At 42.7% G+C, this 13,829-nt stretch overlaps 1 protein-coding gene across 2 annotated transcripts; it reads left to right on the top strand.

The window, feature by feature from the left end:
- Positions 1-472: 472 nt before the first annotated feature.
- On the top strand, positions 473-10,716 carry PCDH18 (protocadherin 18). 2 transcript variants are annotated; one of them, XM_058803271.1, is made up of 4 exons: positions 473-3,273; positions 4,181-4,266; positions 4,393-4,556; positions 9,200-10,716. In XM_058803271.1, exons 1-4 carry the CDS (start codon positions 790-792, stop codon positions 9,877-9,879), a joined length of 3,414 nt encoding a protein of 1,137 aa, XP_058659254.1. In that variant the 5' UTR covers positions 473-789; the 3' UTR covers positions 9,880-10,716. The 2 variants fall into 2 exon arrangements, with proteins under 2 accessions (XP_058659254.1, XP_058659253.1); XM_058803270.1 differs by having other exon boundaries at positions 4,178-4,266.
- Positions 10,717-13,829: the final 3,113 nt, after the last annotated feature.

The following is a 13,829-nucleotide window of genomic DNA, read 5'->3' as shown; positions in this document are numbered from 1 at the left end:
ACGTCAGCCCCGGCTCTTTTACTAAGCAAAGCCACTTAAAAGCTCGCAGCGAGTTAAACAAGGAGTAACCTAAAGTATGTAAATCAGGAGTGCGATCGCATTTCTCCTGGCAGGAAGGGGAGGAATTAAAATCACAAAACCCCGCTTGAAATTGCCATGAAAATTCGGGGGGTGGGGAGCAGAGACGTTGATTTAAAGTTGCCCATTAGTCATTCGCACCCCCCAGCCCCCATCCTTGGCGGGCGCTGACCGAGGGGCCCCCTCCCCATCGCTTCCCCTCCCTTCCCTCCCCTTCTCTCCCCTCCCCTCCCCGGCTGATTGGCTGCACTGGGCTCAGCACAGGCCGGGCAAAAGCTTTGTCTGGGGACTTGGAGTGAAGTTGCGGAGGAATTTAGGCTGGAGCCGGCGAGGGAGGGCGCTCAGTGCGGCGGCGAGCGCGGAGCAGGCGGGAGGACGGGCTGCGCATCCATCCCCATCCCGCCCGCGGTCCCTGGATGCCGAGGGTGGGAGAGGAGCACGCTGCCCCCCGGAGCATCTCAGCCTGCAAGAGGAGCGCCGAGTCAAATGAGAAAGCGTGGATTGCTTACAGACTGTATCTGGATATCCCGGAACGGTGTGTATAGAAAAAGCCAAAAGTTTTCTGATCTGTAAGTTATTAATACTTGGCTGGCTAGAAAAGGCGTTTTCAAGCTGCACAGGACCAGATGTGCTTTGGATTTAAGGTACCGAAGGAAGGCAAAATAATTGCTTTTTAACTTATTGGGAGAAATTAATTGCAAAAACTTACAAATGTATCGAATCAACAGTAAAATGCACTTTTTATTCCTTTTTGCACTGATCGTAATATCTTGCAATAATGCTGTGCTGGGCAAGAATTTGAAATACAGGATTTATGAGGAGCAGAGGGTTGGATCAGTAATAGCCAGACTATCGGAGGATGTTGCTGATGTTTTATTAAAAATGCCTAACCCTTCCTCAGTTCGGTTTCGAGCCATGCAGAGGGGAAATTCTCCCTTGCTTGTAGTCCGTGAGGATAATGGAGAAATCAGCATAGGAGCTAAAATTGATCGGGAACAACTGTGCCAGAAAAACTTAAACTGCTCCATAGAGTTTGATGTGATCACTCTGCCCACTGAACATCTGCAGCTTTTCCATGTTGAAGTTGAAGTGCTGGATATTAATGACAACTCTCCGCAGTTTTCCAGAGCTCTTATCCCTATTGAGATATCAGAGAGTGCAGCTGTAGGAACTCGGATCCCTTTGGACAGTGCTTTTGATCCAGATGTGGGAGACAACTCCCTTCACACTTATTCCCTTTCTGCAAACGATTTCTTTAGCATTGATGTGAGAACCAGGACTGACGGTGCTAAGTATGCAGAGCTGATTGTGGTCAGAGAGCTGGATCGTGAGCTGAAGTCGACTTACGAACTCCAACTCACTGCCTCTGACAAAGGGGTGCCTCAGAGATCTGGGTCATCCCTCCTGAAAATCAGCATTTCTGATTCCAATGACAACAGCCCTGTGTTTGAGCAGCAGTCATATATTATCCAGCTCTTGGAAAACTCTCCTATTGGGACTTTGCTCATAGACCTCAATGCTACTGATCCAGATGAGGGCGCCAATGGGAAGGTCGTGTATTCCTTCAGCAGTCATGTGTCTGCCAAAATTATAGAAACTTTTAGGATAGACCCAGAAAAAGGTCACCTGACCTTGCTGAAGCAAGTGGACTATGAAGTAACCAAATCTTATGAAATTGACGCTCAGGCTCAGGATATGGGGCCAAATTCTATTCCAGCTCACTGCAAAATTATAATTAAAGTTGTGGATGTGAACGACAACAAGCCAGAAATCAACTTAAATCTGATGTCCACAGAGAGAGAAGAGGTAGCTTGCATTTCTGAGGGGTCACCCCTGGACACATTTGTTGCCCTGGTCAGAGTGCAAGATAAGGACTCTGGTGTGAATGGAGAGATCGCTTGTAAGCTCCATGGGCATGGCCACTTTAAACTTCAAAAGACTTATGAAAATAACTATTTAATCTTAACTAATGCCACTCTAGATAGGGAAAAGAGATCTGAATACATCTTGACTGTAATAGCAGAGGACAAGGGAACGCCAAGTCTCTCCACAGTGAAACACTTTACTGTCCAAATCAGTGATGAAAATGACAACCCACCCCGCTTCCAGACAAACAGATATGAAGTTGTTATCTTGGAAAATAACTCTCCTGGAGCATACATCACATCAGTCACAGCCACAGACCCTGATCTAGGTGACAATGGGCAGGTGACATACACTATTTTGGAGAACTCTGTTTTGGGAAGTTCTATAACCACCTACGTGACCATCGATCCCTCCAACGGGGCGATCTATGCCCTGCGAACCTTCGATCATGAAGAAGTAAATCAAATTGCCTTCATGGTCCAAGCTAGGGACGGAGGGAGCCAGCAGCTCATTAGCAATGCCACGGTTGTACTCACCATCATTGATGTGAATGACAACGCTCCAGTCATCGTGGGGCCGGCGCTACGCAACAGCACAGCAGAAATCTCAATCCCTAAAAATGCTGAAATTGGCTTTCTTGTCACCAGGATAAGGGCTACAGACAGAGACTCTGGTATGAACTCTGAGCTCAGCTGCTCCATAGCAGCTGACAAGGAAAACAACATCTTTGTGATGGATCCCCAGACTTGTGACATCTCTATCAATGTGAGTGTTGAATCAGTTCCAGCAAAACAATGGGAGTTTTTGGTGATAGTCCAGGACAAAGGCAGTCCTCAGCTTAGTACTAAAGCTCTTCTGAAATGTACCATTTTGGAGCATGTTTATTCATTTTCAAGCACTGAAGCAACTTTGATAAGCCAGCCCTCCCTGGACATCTCCATGATAACGATTATATCCTTAGGATCTATATGTGCCGTGCTGTTGGTTATTATGGTTATCTTTGCCACGAGGTGCAATCGCGAGAAAAAGGACACCAGGTCTTACAACTGTCGCGTGGCTGAATCAACCTACCAGCACCACCCAAAACGTCCCTCCAGGCAGATCCACAAAGGGGACATCACACTGGTGCCAACGGTTAATGGCACTCTGCCCATCAGGTCCCACCACAGAGCTTCACCATCATCCTCCCCGGCCCTGGAGAGGGGTCAGATGAGCAGCCGGCAGAGCCACCACAGCCACCAGTCCCTGAACAGCCTGGTGACCATCTCCTCCAACCATGTGCCTGAAAACTTCTCCCTGGAACTCACCCATGCCACACCAGCTGTCGAGGTAAGGTCCAGACCTTGGTTTCGCACATCCATTTATGCAGACACTCATTTGGAAGCCTACACACCCCCTGCCTCATGGGAATGTGTCATGGATTTCTCTTCGATGTCACAGCTTTTCAGTTTTACTCCAATATCAACAGATTCCACTGCCCTGAGGAACTGGGTTAATTCTATTGGCAATAGCATTATTCCTTGGTTCTTCCCTGTAAGGCCAAAACAGTGGAGTGGAACATAGTGCTCTGCACTGGTTAACTGTTCACTCTTCCTTGCCTTCCCTCTCCCTCCTCTCTGTGCAGCTCCATCTGAGAAAGGGGGCCTGAATATTTATATTCAGAAACAATCCAGGAAACTCTTTGATTAATGGGGATGCAGAACTGAAGCATTCTGACACAGTTTGAGTACAGCTGCAGTGACATACAGCTGCACTGTATCCCAAACTTTGAGACTCTCTGTCTTAGTTTTTACTGCAAATGCTGGGTCATAGCTTGAATAAATAAGAGCTGTGTCCTGGTAACTCTTCACATGTAAAGTAAGGCTGTTTTGTTTTGAATTAGGATCCTGGAATGTTAAAGGCTTGATTCTAATATTTTAAACCAAAACAAAACTCCACCTCTGTTTAATTGCTTGTTTTACTTGTTAAAGAATAAATTATTAGGAATTCAGAGGCTAATGAACAGAACTGAACTTCCTCATTTTACAGAGTCTTCAGATGTTTTCTGTGTCGAACACTACACTATCAAATAGTCTATTATACTGCATTAAATATGTGCAGGAATTTGATTTAATTAAATCTTAAAGGAGAAAAAGAAGAAACCTCAAACAAACCTGAGAAACAAATTAGTGGTTTTACACCTAGGAGCTTGAGCTTTCATTTCAAGGAATCAGTCTTTTCACCTTTTCTTTAGCAGGTTTCTCAGCTTCTCTCAATGCTTCATCAGGGCCAGTATCAACCAAGGCCAAGTTTTCGAGGAAACAAATATTCCAGAAGCTACAGGTAAGAATCCAGTTTGTTCTGCTACATATGAGTGTAGGATGAGAAATATAGAGACATCTATATTTAAACAAAAAGTGGATTATAACGCACTTGAGATAATGTAGTTCTCCACAATTCTCTTTACAGATACGCCCTACAAGATATGGATAAATTCAGCTTGAAAGACAGTGGCCGGGGTGATAGTGAAGCTGGAGACAGTGATTATGATTTGGGGAGAGAGTCTCCAATTGACAGACTTCTTGGGGAAGGATTCAGTGACCTTTTCCTTACAGATGGAAGAATTCCTGCAGGTAAGAGCAGAATGGAAGCTGAGCAGTTTATTTACAGTTCTGCCTGGCTGTCACTTTGATAAACCTACTACTGAGAAAGCAAAAATTCTTTAGCTTTCAAGTCCTATATTTCCTTCCTTTTTTACTTTGCTTCATGATAAATACTGAGTTGAAGCCTTGATGTATCTACTAAAATGAAACCTCAGATACAACTGTAAATCTACCCAGAGCAATGCCTACTGTATTTTTTGTTACTCACATCATGAGCTGGCTCCAGATTCCTCCTAAAAGTATGATCTGCTCCAAGCCCTTAGACTTTTAATGACTGGGTGGATGTTTTTGCAAAGCCAGGCAGTTGTGGTTTGTTAAAAATACAGTGACCTACAATTTGGGAGATAGGTTTTCCACAGTGGATTTGATCCATATGACAAAAACCTTTACTATTTAGAAATTGAGTATGAAAGTGAACTAGAAATATGGATGGAGAAGAAAGAAAAGTGTTTTTCCCACTGAAAAAATGAACTTGAGTGGAAAGGGAAAGTTCTAAATATTTCCCAGATTTTAAATCTTGCAATGCTAATTTCTGGAAGCAAGAGCTTAAGAGGTACAATTCAAGGGCAGAGGGCAGAAAGGAAAAAAAATTAGAAAAGGGTGAGTGGCAGTAGGATAAACACGCATACACATATTCATGCATATGAAGTATTGCTTTTAAATTTATGCCCAAATAAAAGTTGAATGAAAGGTCATGGGAATTCATGCTTAGTACAGATAGAAGAATTTTGTAATTACTTTAATAATTATACAGCCTCTGGTTGTACCCTAGATCTTGTTCTTACTTCAGATCATATTTAGTTTTCTCTGTATAACCAGAGGGCCAGATAATTTCAGTAGGGTTCACTGAACCACGTTTATAAATTGAACAAGTTTAGTAAAGCAATTTTATAAGTGGAGGCCCTTTGCTTTGGGAGGTGGTGCAGCACATGGCCTTCCTAAAGTGACCCCCATGTATTAATCAGGGTTGTTATGCTAGACAAGACAGAACACCAGAAGTTCAGATTGTTTTGCACATACAATTTAACTTTAAAATTTTCTATGCATATTTTGCTCCAGTCTAGGTCTTGTATCACATACCCAGCCATTCACCTGCCTCCTCAAATGCGCTCAAAACCAGTGGCCTTGAAGAGTTTGTTTTCAGAATCTTTTACCTAAATCTGGACTTCTAATATATTTTTATCCTCATCCTCCCTAACTCCTACTTATTCCTCTGCCAGCTAGCATGAGGCATGTCTCATTCTCTCCTATGCACTAGGAAGGAGGCAGGGAGGGATATCCTGGAGCTCTGAGTGGGCCTGGGGAACTTGAAGTGCAATGGTGTTGGCACTGGCACCCTGCCCTGCTGCTGCCAAGGAAGAGTGATCCCTTTACAGTGGGCAAATGGGAATGGTTGTCCTCTTAGCTGGCTGAAGTGCCCATGACCCATTTTCAGCTCTTACAATTCCCTCTCTAAACAGTAAGCCTAAGGATAGGATTTCCAAAAATGCCAGGCTAATGAAATTCAAAGTAAGGGAAACTCCTCTCAGTGCAGACAGAACTGGGTTGGGCTATCAAGATTGGTATTTAGTCTCACCCAGATGTCCATTTATTGCTATGCTTGGCCTTAATCCTTCAGATAAGTCCATTGAACCTGTTCAGATGAGACCTGAATTGATCTACAATCCCAATATATGAAAAGGAAAAGAAAACTTCCTGAAGGTTTCCTGTTCTCCATTCTGAAAGGTTTCTGCATTGTCAGTCTAGACACAGGCAAAAATGCTGTGGGAAGGTCCTTTCAGTTTGTCTATTTAAGGTGGAACAAGAAAGGAATGGAGCCAGTCCCCCAAAACTCCACAAATTACATGATTGGAAAGTTCCATAGGTGTCATTGAAAGACTTGTTTCATTTTCTTTTTAAATCTTAACCATCAAGTTTAAGTTCTGGAAAAAAATAAAAAGAGGAAAAAAAAAAAAGCTGTTGTTGATCTGGCCATTTTTAAATTTATTGCTGATTTAAGGACAGATTTTTTTTGTGTCACCATTCAGTTACTTCAGAGTATCTTTTGATCTTATGTTCAGGAATGTCAGAATTTATTATTTTAAACTAAAACCATTCCTGATAACAATGGCTGCAAAACTGTCATTAAGACAAACTTCACTACTAATGAAATGCCAGAGCACTGAAAGTATCTAATGAATTTAAAGGAGTCTGAAAGGAATCTTCTTAATTAGGAGTATAATCCTCACCTTCTGGGATGACTTGAGAACTGGTCACGGATCACTTATATGTCTTTTGACAGTTCTAACTCTTGGGCATTTTCAGGAAAATGTCATATATGGGAACAAATACTTGCAGGCATTTCAGTCACTTGTATCAAAACTTCAGCCACTGATATATTCTAGTTTGCTTTTTTTGTTTGGAACTTCCAGGATCAGCAGTTATTTTGCAATAGATTGAGCAATATCCAGGCTACAGTCTGAGCTTGTAATCTTGAAGAAATTCATACTGTTGCAGGCATGACATGGAGAAAGTTTATACTCATAGGAATGGAAAGGCCATTAGAAAAGCAAACAATATGATAGGCTGTGTATAGTGCAAAAATATAGTGCTGACAGTATGAGAGTAGGGCTTTATAAATCACTAGTACATCCAAAACTGAAATACTCTGTTCCGTTCTGCTTACACCACTACAAAAAGATTTTTTGATAAATGGAGTGGATCCAGAGCCAGATGGGAAATGTGTTGAGGGAGCAAGGAAAACTTCCAGGGCATGACTGCAAACATTTCTTTTGCAGTCAGTATATGCTGAGAAAGAACAAGAAACTATTCTGTGTGGGATAATCTAACCATTAAGTGATATGGGCAGGAGTTTCTTATGGTCGAAATATGCATAATGCAAAGAGTCTGTCATTTCTGAAAGCTGTCTTGAAGTTGGTGGCTCGGACCCATTAGTGCCCCAGCAGCACCCAGATCTTCTCCAGCATATCTGGCAGGCACACAGACTCATGGCCTGAGGCGAGGCTTTGTGTCCTACCATCAGCTCCCTTTGGGCTGGAAAATTAAGCATCTTTTCTGGCACATCCCTCCCTGCAGGTCTGTCAGATTGCGCTTTGCCTGTCTCTGCTTCCAGGAGCCATTCCCAGGCCTCTTGGAATATTTGCAAAGGACCCTCGCAGTGCCCTTTTGTGGGCCAGTCTGGAGCAGTGGAGCACTCAGAGTTCAGTCGTTTGCCCCACGTTATTGTTTCTACCGGAGAGAAACAGGGAGAGAGTTTGAGAGAGCGGCTCTTCCATCTTCTGCTCTTCAGCCCTCATGGCTGAACTGGGTTCCCATCCAGGGGGTTGGAACCATCCTTATGCCAAGGCCTGAGCCAGGATGGGCCAGTAACCCGAGCTACAGAGCTGCAAGTGCTCCTGAGAGTATAAATCCAGTATGAACACCAGAGTCACACAGGCTGGGAATTAGACCCTCGAGTTCTCATAGTGGATTAAAATTTAACTGATTTAGTTTAAAAGGTAATGTGGCAGTGGATCACCTTGAGTTCTACATACACTTCATTGTGAGAACAAAGGAGTTGTTTAATGGAAAAGGAGATCCCTCTGCATATTATTATTCTTTGCTCTTCATTTTCCCTGTCCATTTACTCCCACTTGATTGCTCTGATATGCCTCAGTTGTTGCATGTGGAAGACTTCTCTAAAACTCAAGTGAGTGCTTGGAGGTGGAAATTTCTTCCTTTCATTTTATATTTTTTAATGAGCTAGAACTGTACAAAGGGTTCATGTGGCTTCAAGTCACAAGTGCTTGTTTTTCTACCTGCAATTCACATGTTTATCTTCATCTTAGCTAAGAGATTGCATTACTCTCTTACATGAACTGCACTGGTTGTTCTTGTTCTTGGCAATGGAGGTACCAGACTGTTTGTATTTGCCATGTTCCTGCACAGAACAGAGAAGAGGAATTGTGGGAATCCATAAAATCTGAGAGTTTTGGGAAAGCTGCAAAAGGCAGGCCCCAGAGACAGCAGAACTGTGATTAGAGCTAAGCAGCAACCATGAGATAGGTCAGCAGAAAAATTATTTACCAAGTAGAAAAGCAAGGGCAAATAGAACAATGAATTGTGTATTAACACTTGTCTAGAATAACTCTCTAAGCTACAGAAAAATTTATCTAGCAAGATATTAGAAAAGTTGAAGCTTAATAATGGAGCTCTGTGCATTGTGTTTAAGGCTTACAAACAGGTATTGTATTTGAAATAAGCAAGCATTGTTTAACCACAGGTACCTGTGCTTATAGTGGTTGGATGGAACTACTGTCAATGTGCTTTTGCTTTGTGTGATTGGTCAAAAAATTTATAAAGTGAGTTGTAACATTGAGTTCTTTGTCTGCTGCCTGGGATGTGAGCTGGTGGCATCTTCCCATTGTCATAACCATGGAATGAGAGTGATGTTGGAAAATGAAACAGCTCGAGGCACATTCCACAGCAGTCCCAGCCAGTTTGTGATTTGTAAATAGCCTCCTGCCGGCATCAAACACCTCTGGGGGATTGCAGTGCTGGTGGCAGGCACCCCTGTGAGTGCAGGTGCCGAATGCAGCAGGAGGGGTGCTCACTCTCCCGTGTCTCTCTTGCAGCCATGCGCCTGTGCACAGAGGAGTGCAGGGTCCTGGGCCACTCGGACCAGTGCTGGATGCCCCCGCTGCCGTCTCCTTCTTCCGACTACAGAAGCAACATGTTCATCCCTGGCGAAGAGTTCCAGGCACCCCAGCAGCAGCAGCACCTGCAGCAGCAGCAGCACCACCAGGGCCTCGAGGAGGATGCCCAGGCAGCTGACTCCAGTGAGAAGAAGAAGAGCTTTTCAACATTTGGGAAGGACTGCCAGAGCGAGGAGGAATCAGGGGACTCCTGCACCTCCTCGCTCCTCTCGGAAATGAGCAGCGTCTTCCAGCGCCTGCTGCCGCCCTCGCTGGACGCCTACACGGAGTGCAATGAGACGGATCGCTCCAACTCGCTGGAGCGCAGGAAGGGACATGTGCCAGCCAAGAATGTGAATTATCCACCGGGGGTGGCAGCCTGGGCAGCCAGCACGCATTTCCAAAACCCTGCCAGCAACGGGCCCACTCTGGGGACTCACTCGGGCGCGCAGCCTTCATCCAAATGGCTGCCGGCCATGGAGGAGATCCCGGAGAATTATGAAGAGGATGATTTTGACAATGTGCTCAACCACCTCAGCGATGGCAAACATGAACTCATGGATGCCAGTGAGCTGGTGGCAGAAATTAACAAGCTGCTGCAAGATGTCCGGCAGAACTAGTTGTTTCAAAAGCCTATTTTTCCATATTTATGGAAAACTGGAAGGGGGAAAAAAAAAAGAACAAAAAATAGACTGAGGAGAACTGGCATTGCCAACTAGTTGCATTTATCATAAATGTGTCTGTGTATGTTGAATATTAAAATACTGTATTTTCATATGTACACAATGCAAGTGTGATTATCTTTATCTGTATTTTAAAAATACATTTGTACCTTATATTTATGTGTAATTTAACAAATAAATTTTATTTTTGTACACCCACAGCAAGCATGTTTTCCTAAATGTATATAGATGGTACCACCCTTGTCAAACTTAGAGCATTCTTGCCACACAGGCATGTTTTAAAAAAAAGAAAGAAAAAACAAGAAGAAGGATTTGTTTTCCATTATCAGTTCTTTCAAATGTTTCAAATACAAATTCAAAACACTGAAAAAGTTATGCAAATGTTAGTTTCAGTAAATGATCCAACACCTTTTTTGCAATGTTTTATTCTTATAATAAATAATTGTAACTCCCACGAAACCTAAAATGTCCTTTTTTATTTTGATGCTTTTGGTCTATAGAATAATTTTCTAATTTAAGTCATGGATTATTGCAGGCTGAAGTTTTCCTGTCTTTGGCACATAAGTGTTTTCCCCAGTGAACAAATGATGGAATTCTGTGATGGGTCTTCCACTGTGATCTCTGCAAAAAAATGTAAATTTGCTGTGCTGTTGTTACACTGCAAAGCCAGTTGAAGTCAGCAGTGTATACTTGAAAGACAGCAATAAAATCAGCTTTTCCGACCTCAAGCTGAATTCTGAATTTATGTAAATACAAAAATTGCAATGAACTGCTTTATCTTTGTAAATGACACCAAAATAAAAGCAATGTTGCATCTTCCAGAAAAACAGCTATATTTTGCCTCTGCACAGCAGCTACATTTTATATTAGCTATTTTCTCTGTTGTAAGTGTGCCTGTCTTTTGTTTGCAAAGCAGTAGAAAAATGTTTGAACTTCCTAGCAAAGGGCAAGCTAGCAGGTACATTTGCTCTGGCTGCATCCCATCTTTCCATAGTGGGGCTTTTCTCTGTCCTGAAGCTTGGTAAAAAGTCATTTATATTATGGTGCCATTGCTGTTGTGGGGGTGATGTAACTAATATTGCTCAGATAAAAGTCAATGTCATCCTTTTAGTTACTGCTTCAAAACTGGTTTTGTTAGCCTATCACACACAAAGAGATCTTTTTAGTAGTAAACAAATGGATTTTACTGTTGAGAAACATGGGTGGGTTTTGAGGTTTTGAACCCCCTGTGCTCATTGCAGGAGTGTTAAGAGACAGCCGTAAAAAACTGTATTTTTTGGCATTTATGCAAATGGATATTTTATGTGATATATATTTTTTTGCCAGAACTGTGGAAAACTTGGAATAATCCAAGTTAACCTGGGCACAAAACTGATACATTTGTTCTGGAGAATGGTCCTGGTAAAGTATCTTATAAAATATTTTTTTTTTTGTGCTAGATACAAAAATTCCTGCTTAATGTTATCCCCAAAAAGCAAAAATTTTGTTGTATGCATAAGCTTCATTTGCTTTCTTTGTGTGCAAGGAAACTTTAATCTCCTTACTGGTTCCACAGTGCTGTAGATGGGACATTTGAAGATGCGTAGACATTTGTTGACACCTGAACAATGGAGAGGTTCTCACATTGTTTACACACCAGGAGCTCAGTCTATGCTTTAGTGGTTAGAAACACCAGGACCTAACATTGGGAGGTTTCTTACAGCACCTCTGAATGCAAACAGGACTTGAGCCTCCTCGAGTTGCCATCTCTTTTTGAGAGGAAGAAGCTGTAACACCACAATAAATAATTGACAGCTCCTCCCTGTTTTTACCCTTCATTCCTACTAATAGGGATTATTGGCCCCACAAGCCTCACCTGGGTCCCATTCTCCCACTCCCCCTCACTCCAGGGGCTCAGACTGGAGCAGGCAGTTGTTCTAGGAGTGTCTGTCCTCTTTGGCTCTCAGGGTCCACTCAGGACTGACTTCATAGCTGTGTCTCCAGCCCATATCCAGCTGCTGCTGTCTGGAGTCCTTGGATCCTCATCCTGGTTTGTCACCTTGGCAATGGATCCCTTTGCCAGCACCTCCCTAAAGCTGCTGCATCCAGTTTCTGTGGGGTTGCACAGTGTGGGTCCTGCTCATGCTGGGGTTGCTCTCAGCTCCTGCTCTTCTTGATGCCTCAAAGCAGCAGAATCAGGCTGCCTGAAGCCAGGATGCTGTAGCAGTCCTAAAGTTTACAAGGGCATAACCTCCTCCTCCCTAACTAGGCTTTCTGTCTCATCTCAACCTCCCCTTGCAGTTTCTCTCTTCTTCAGTGTCCAGTTTTAGCCCTGTTCTCCAAGTTCCCTCACCCTTACCCCATGTTAACTCCTCCTGGCTCTCTCACTCCGTTTCCCTTAAAATCTGACCCAGAAACTAATCCTTCACAGTCCATAGATATATTTACAGTGTCCCTATAACCCTACTCATGACAATTTCCCAATTTCTATCTCTTTAGCTGGACCTAGCTAGCACATCTCTCAAATCCTCCCTTGCCCTAACTTTTTGATGTGTAATTTTAATTACAATGTAATTGTGAGCTCCTCTGAGTTCCTGAATTCCTCTACACCCAATGCCTTTTTTGGGTGCCTGTACAACATGGAAAGGGCTGACTTGCATGGCTGAGCCTCTCCAATGTTGACTTTTCACAGAAGTGGGAGGGTCAGGAAAGCAATTCTGAAGACAAAACTCATGCCTGCCTGGTTATTAGATTCCACCCTGGGCATACAGAGTGTGTGAGGTGTACAGGGTGACTGGTGGTTATGTTAAAATGTACAAGGTGGTAGTGTGAAAACAGTTCTTAAACTTGTAGATTATTCTTCTGTTGACTTGATAAAACATTGCTGTCTGCTACAAAATCAGCAGCAGAATATGAAACTCCCCTCCATTAATAAATGCAGATAGCTGTTTCTCCTCATTTCTAGAAGAGGAAATATTAGACATTCAGGCTCAGACTGCTTTCTGTCTACAAGCTTGCAGGACAGCCTGATAAGCTTCATTTTCACAGTCATATCATCCACTAGGGATTACCAACCTGTTTTAAATTTAAAACCCCTAAATCAGTTTATGCCTACTGGCCAATGTCACATGGATAGTCTCAATGATTTAAAGAGCCATTGTTTGTAGAGAGAACTTTCTAGAAAAAAAGTAGATTGCACTGAATTTCTCTGGTAGCACTAGGAATCCAAATATCATAAAACACGTAAGGTTTTCCTAGAGGGGATTTCTGTACCAACACACAGTAATAGTATTTGGTATGTGCACTGCTGCAAGAATTTTCTCATATAAAGAGAGCAGTCTCCAGGAGCAAGAAAGTTTACTTAGATTGTATCTGAAATGCATTGGAGTTTGAATCATATTTATTACTGATAGGAAGCTTATTAAAAGATCAGTGGATAGCAGTAAATAAGAGAAAGATCTGTCTTATTCCTGCTTGGTTTAGAATTTCTCTTTTTTCCTTTATAAATGAGATAAACTATATAATATTCATATAGGTGTATGTGCACTTATATAAAAACCCTAGCACCAAAACTTTTCTGTGTAAAGAACAGGGAAAACTGATAGTGTGCAGATTAAACAAAATATGTAATAAATCTGGATTTGCTGCATTTTGACAACTCACAGAGAGTTAGGGGTTGCTGGTGTGGTTTAAGCACCAAACATGACAATGATTGCTCTGCCCAGAACACAAGTTCCTAGCGCTTCTTTAAATGCTTACTAGTTTTTTCATTCTCGGTGGTATAATGACAGAAAAGGTTGTGAAAACTGGCAAATGGTTATCACCAAAATACTGGTTATCTATGTAGGTGTTCAAGGCCTGGTATGGTGGGGCTTTGGGTTGAGTGGTCTAGTGGAAGGTGTCCTTGA

Source organism: Ammospiza caudacuta, chromosome 4, assembly GCF_027887145.1.
Source record: "Ammospiza caudacuta isolate bAmmCau1 chromosome 4, bAmmCau1.pri, whole genome shotgun sequence".
Taxonomy (NCBI): Eukaryota; Metazoa; Chordata; class Aves; order Passeriformes; family Passerellidae; genus Ammospiza; species Ammospiza caudacuta.
Note: the sequence above shows the minus strand (reverse complement) of the source record. Positions and strands in the feature narration are given on the sequence as shown.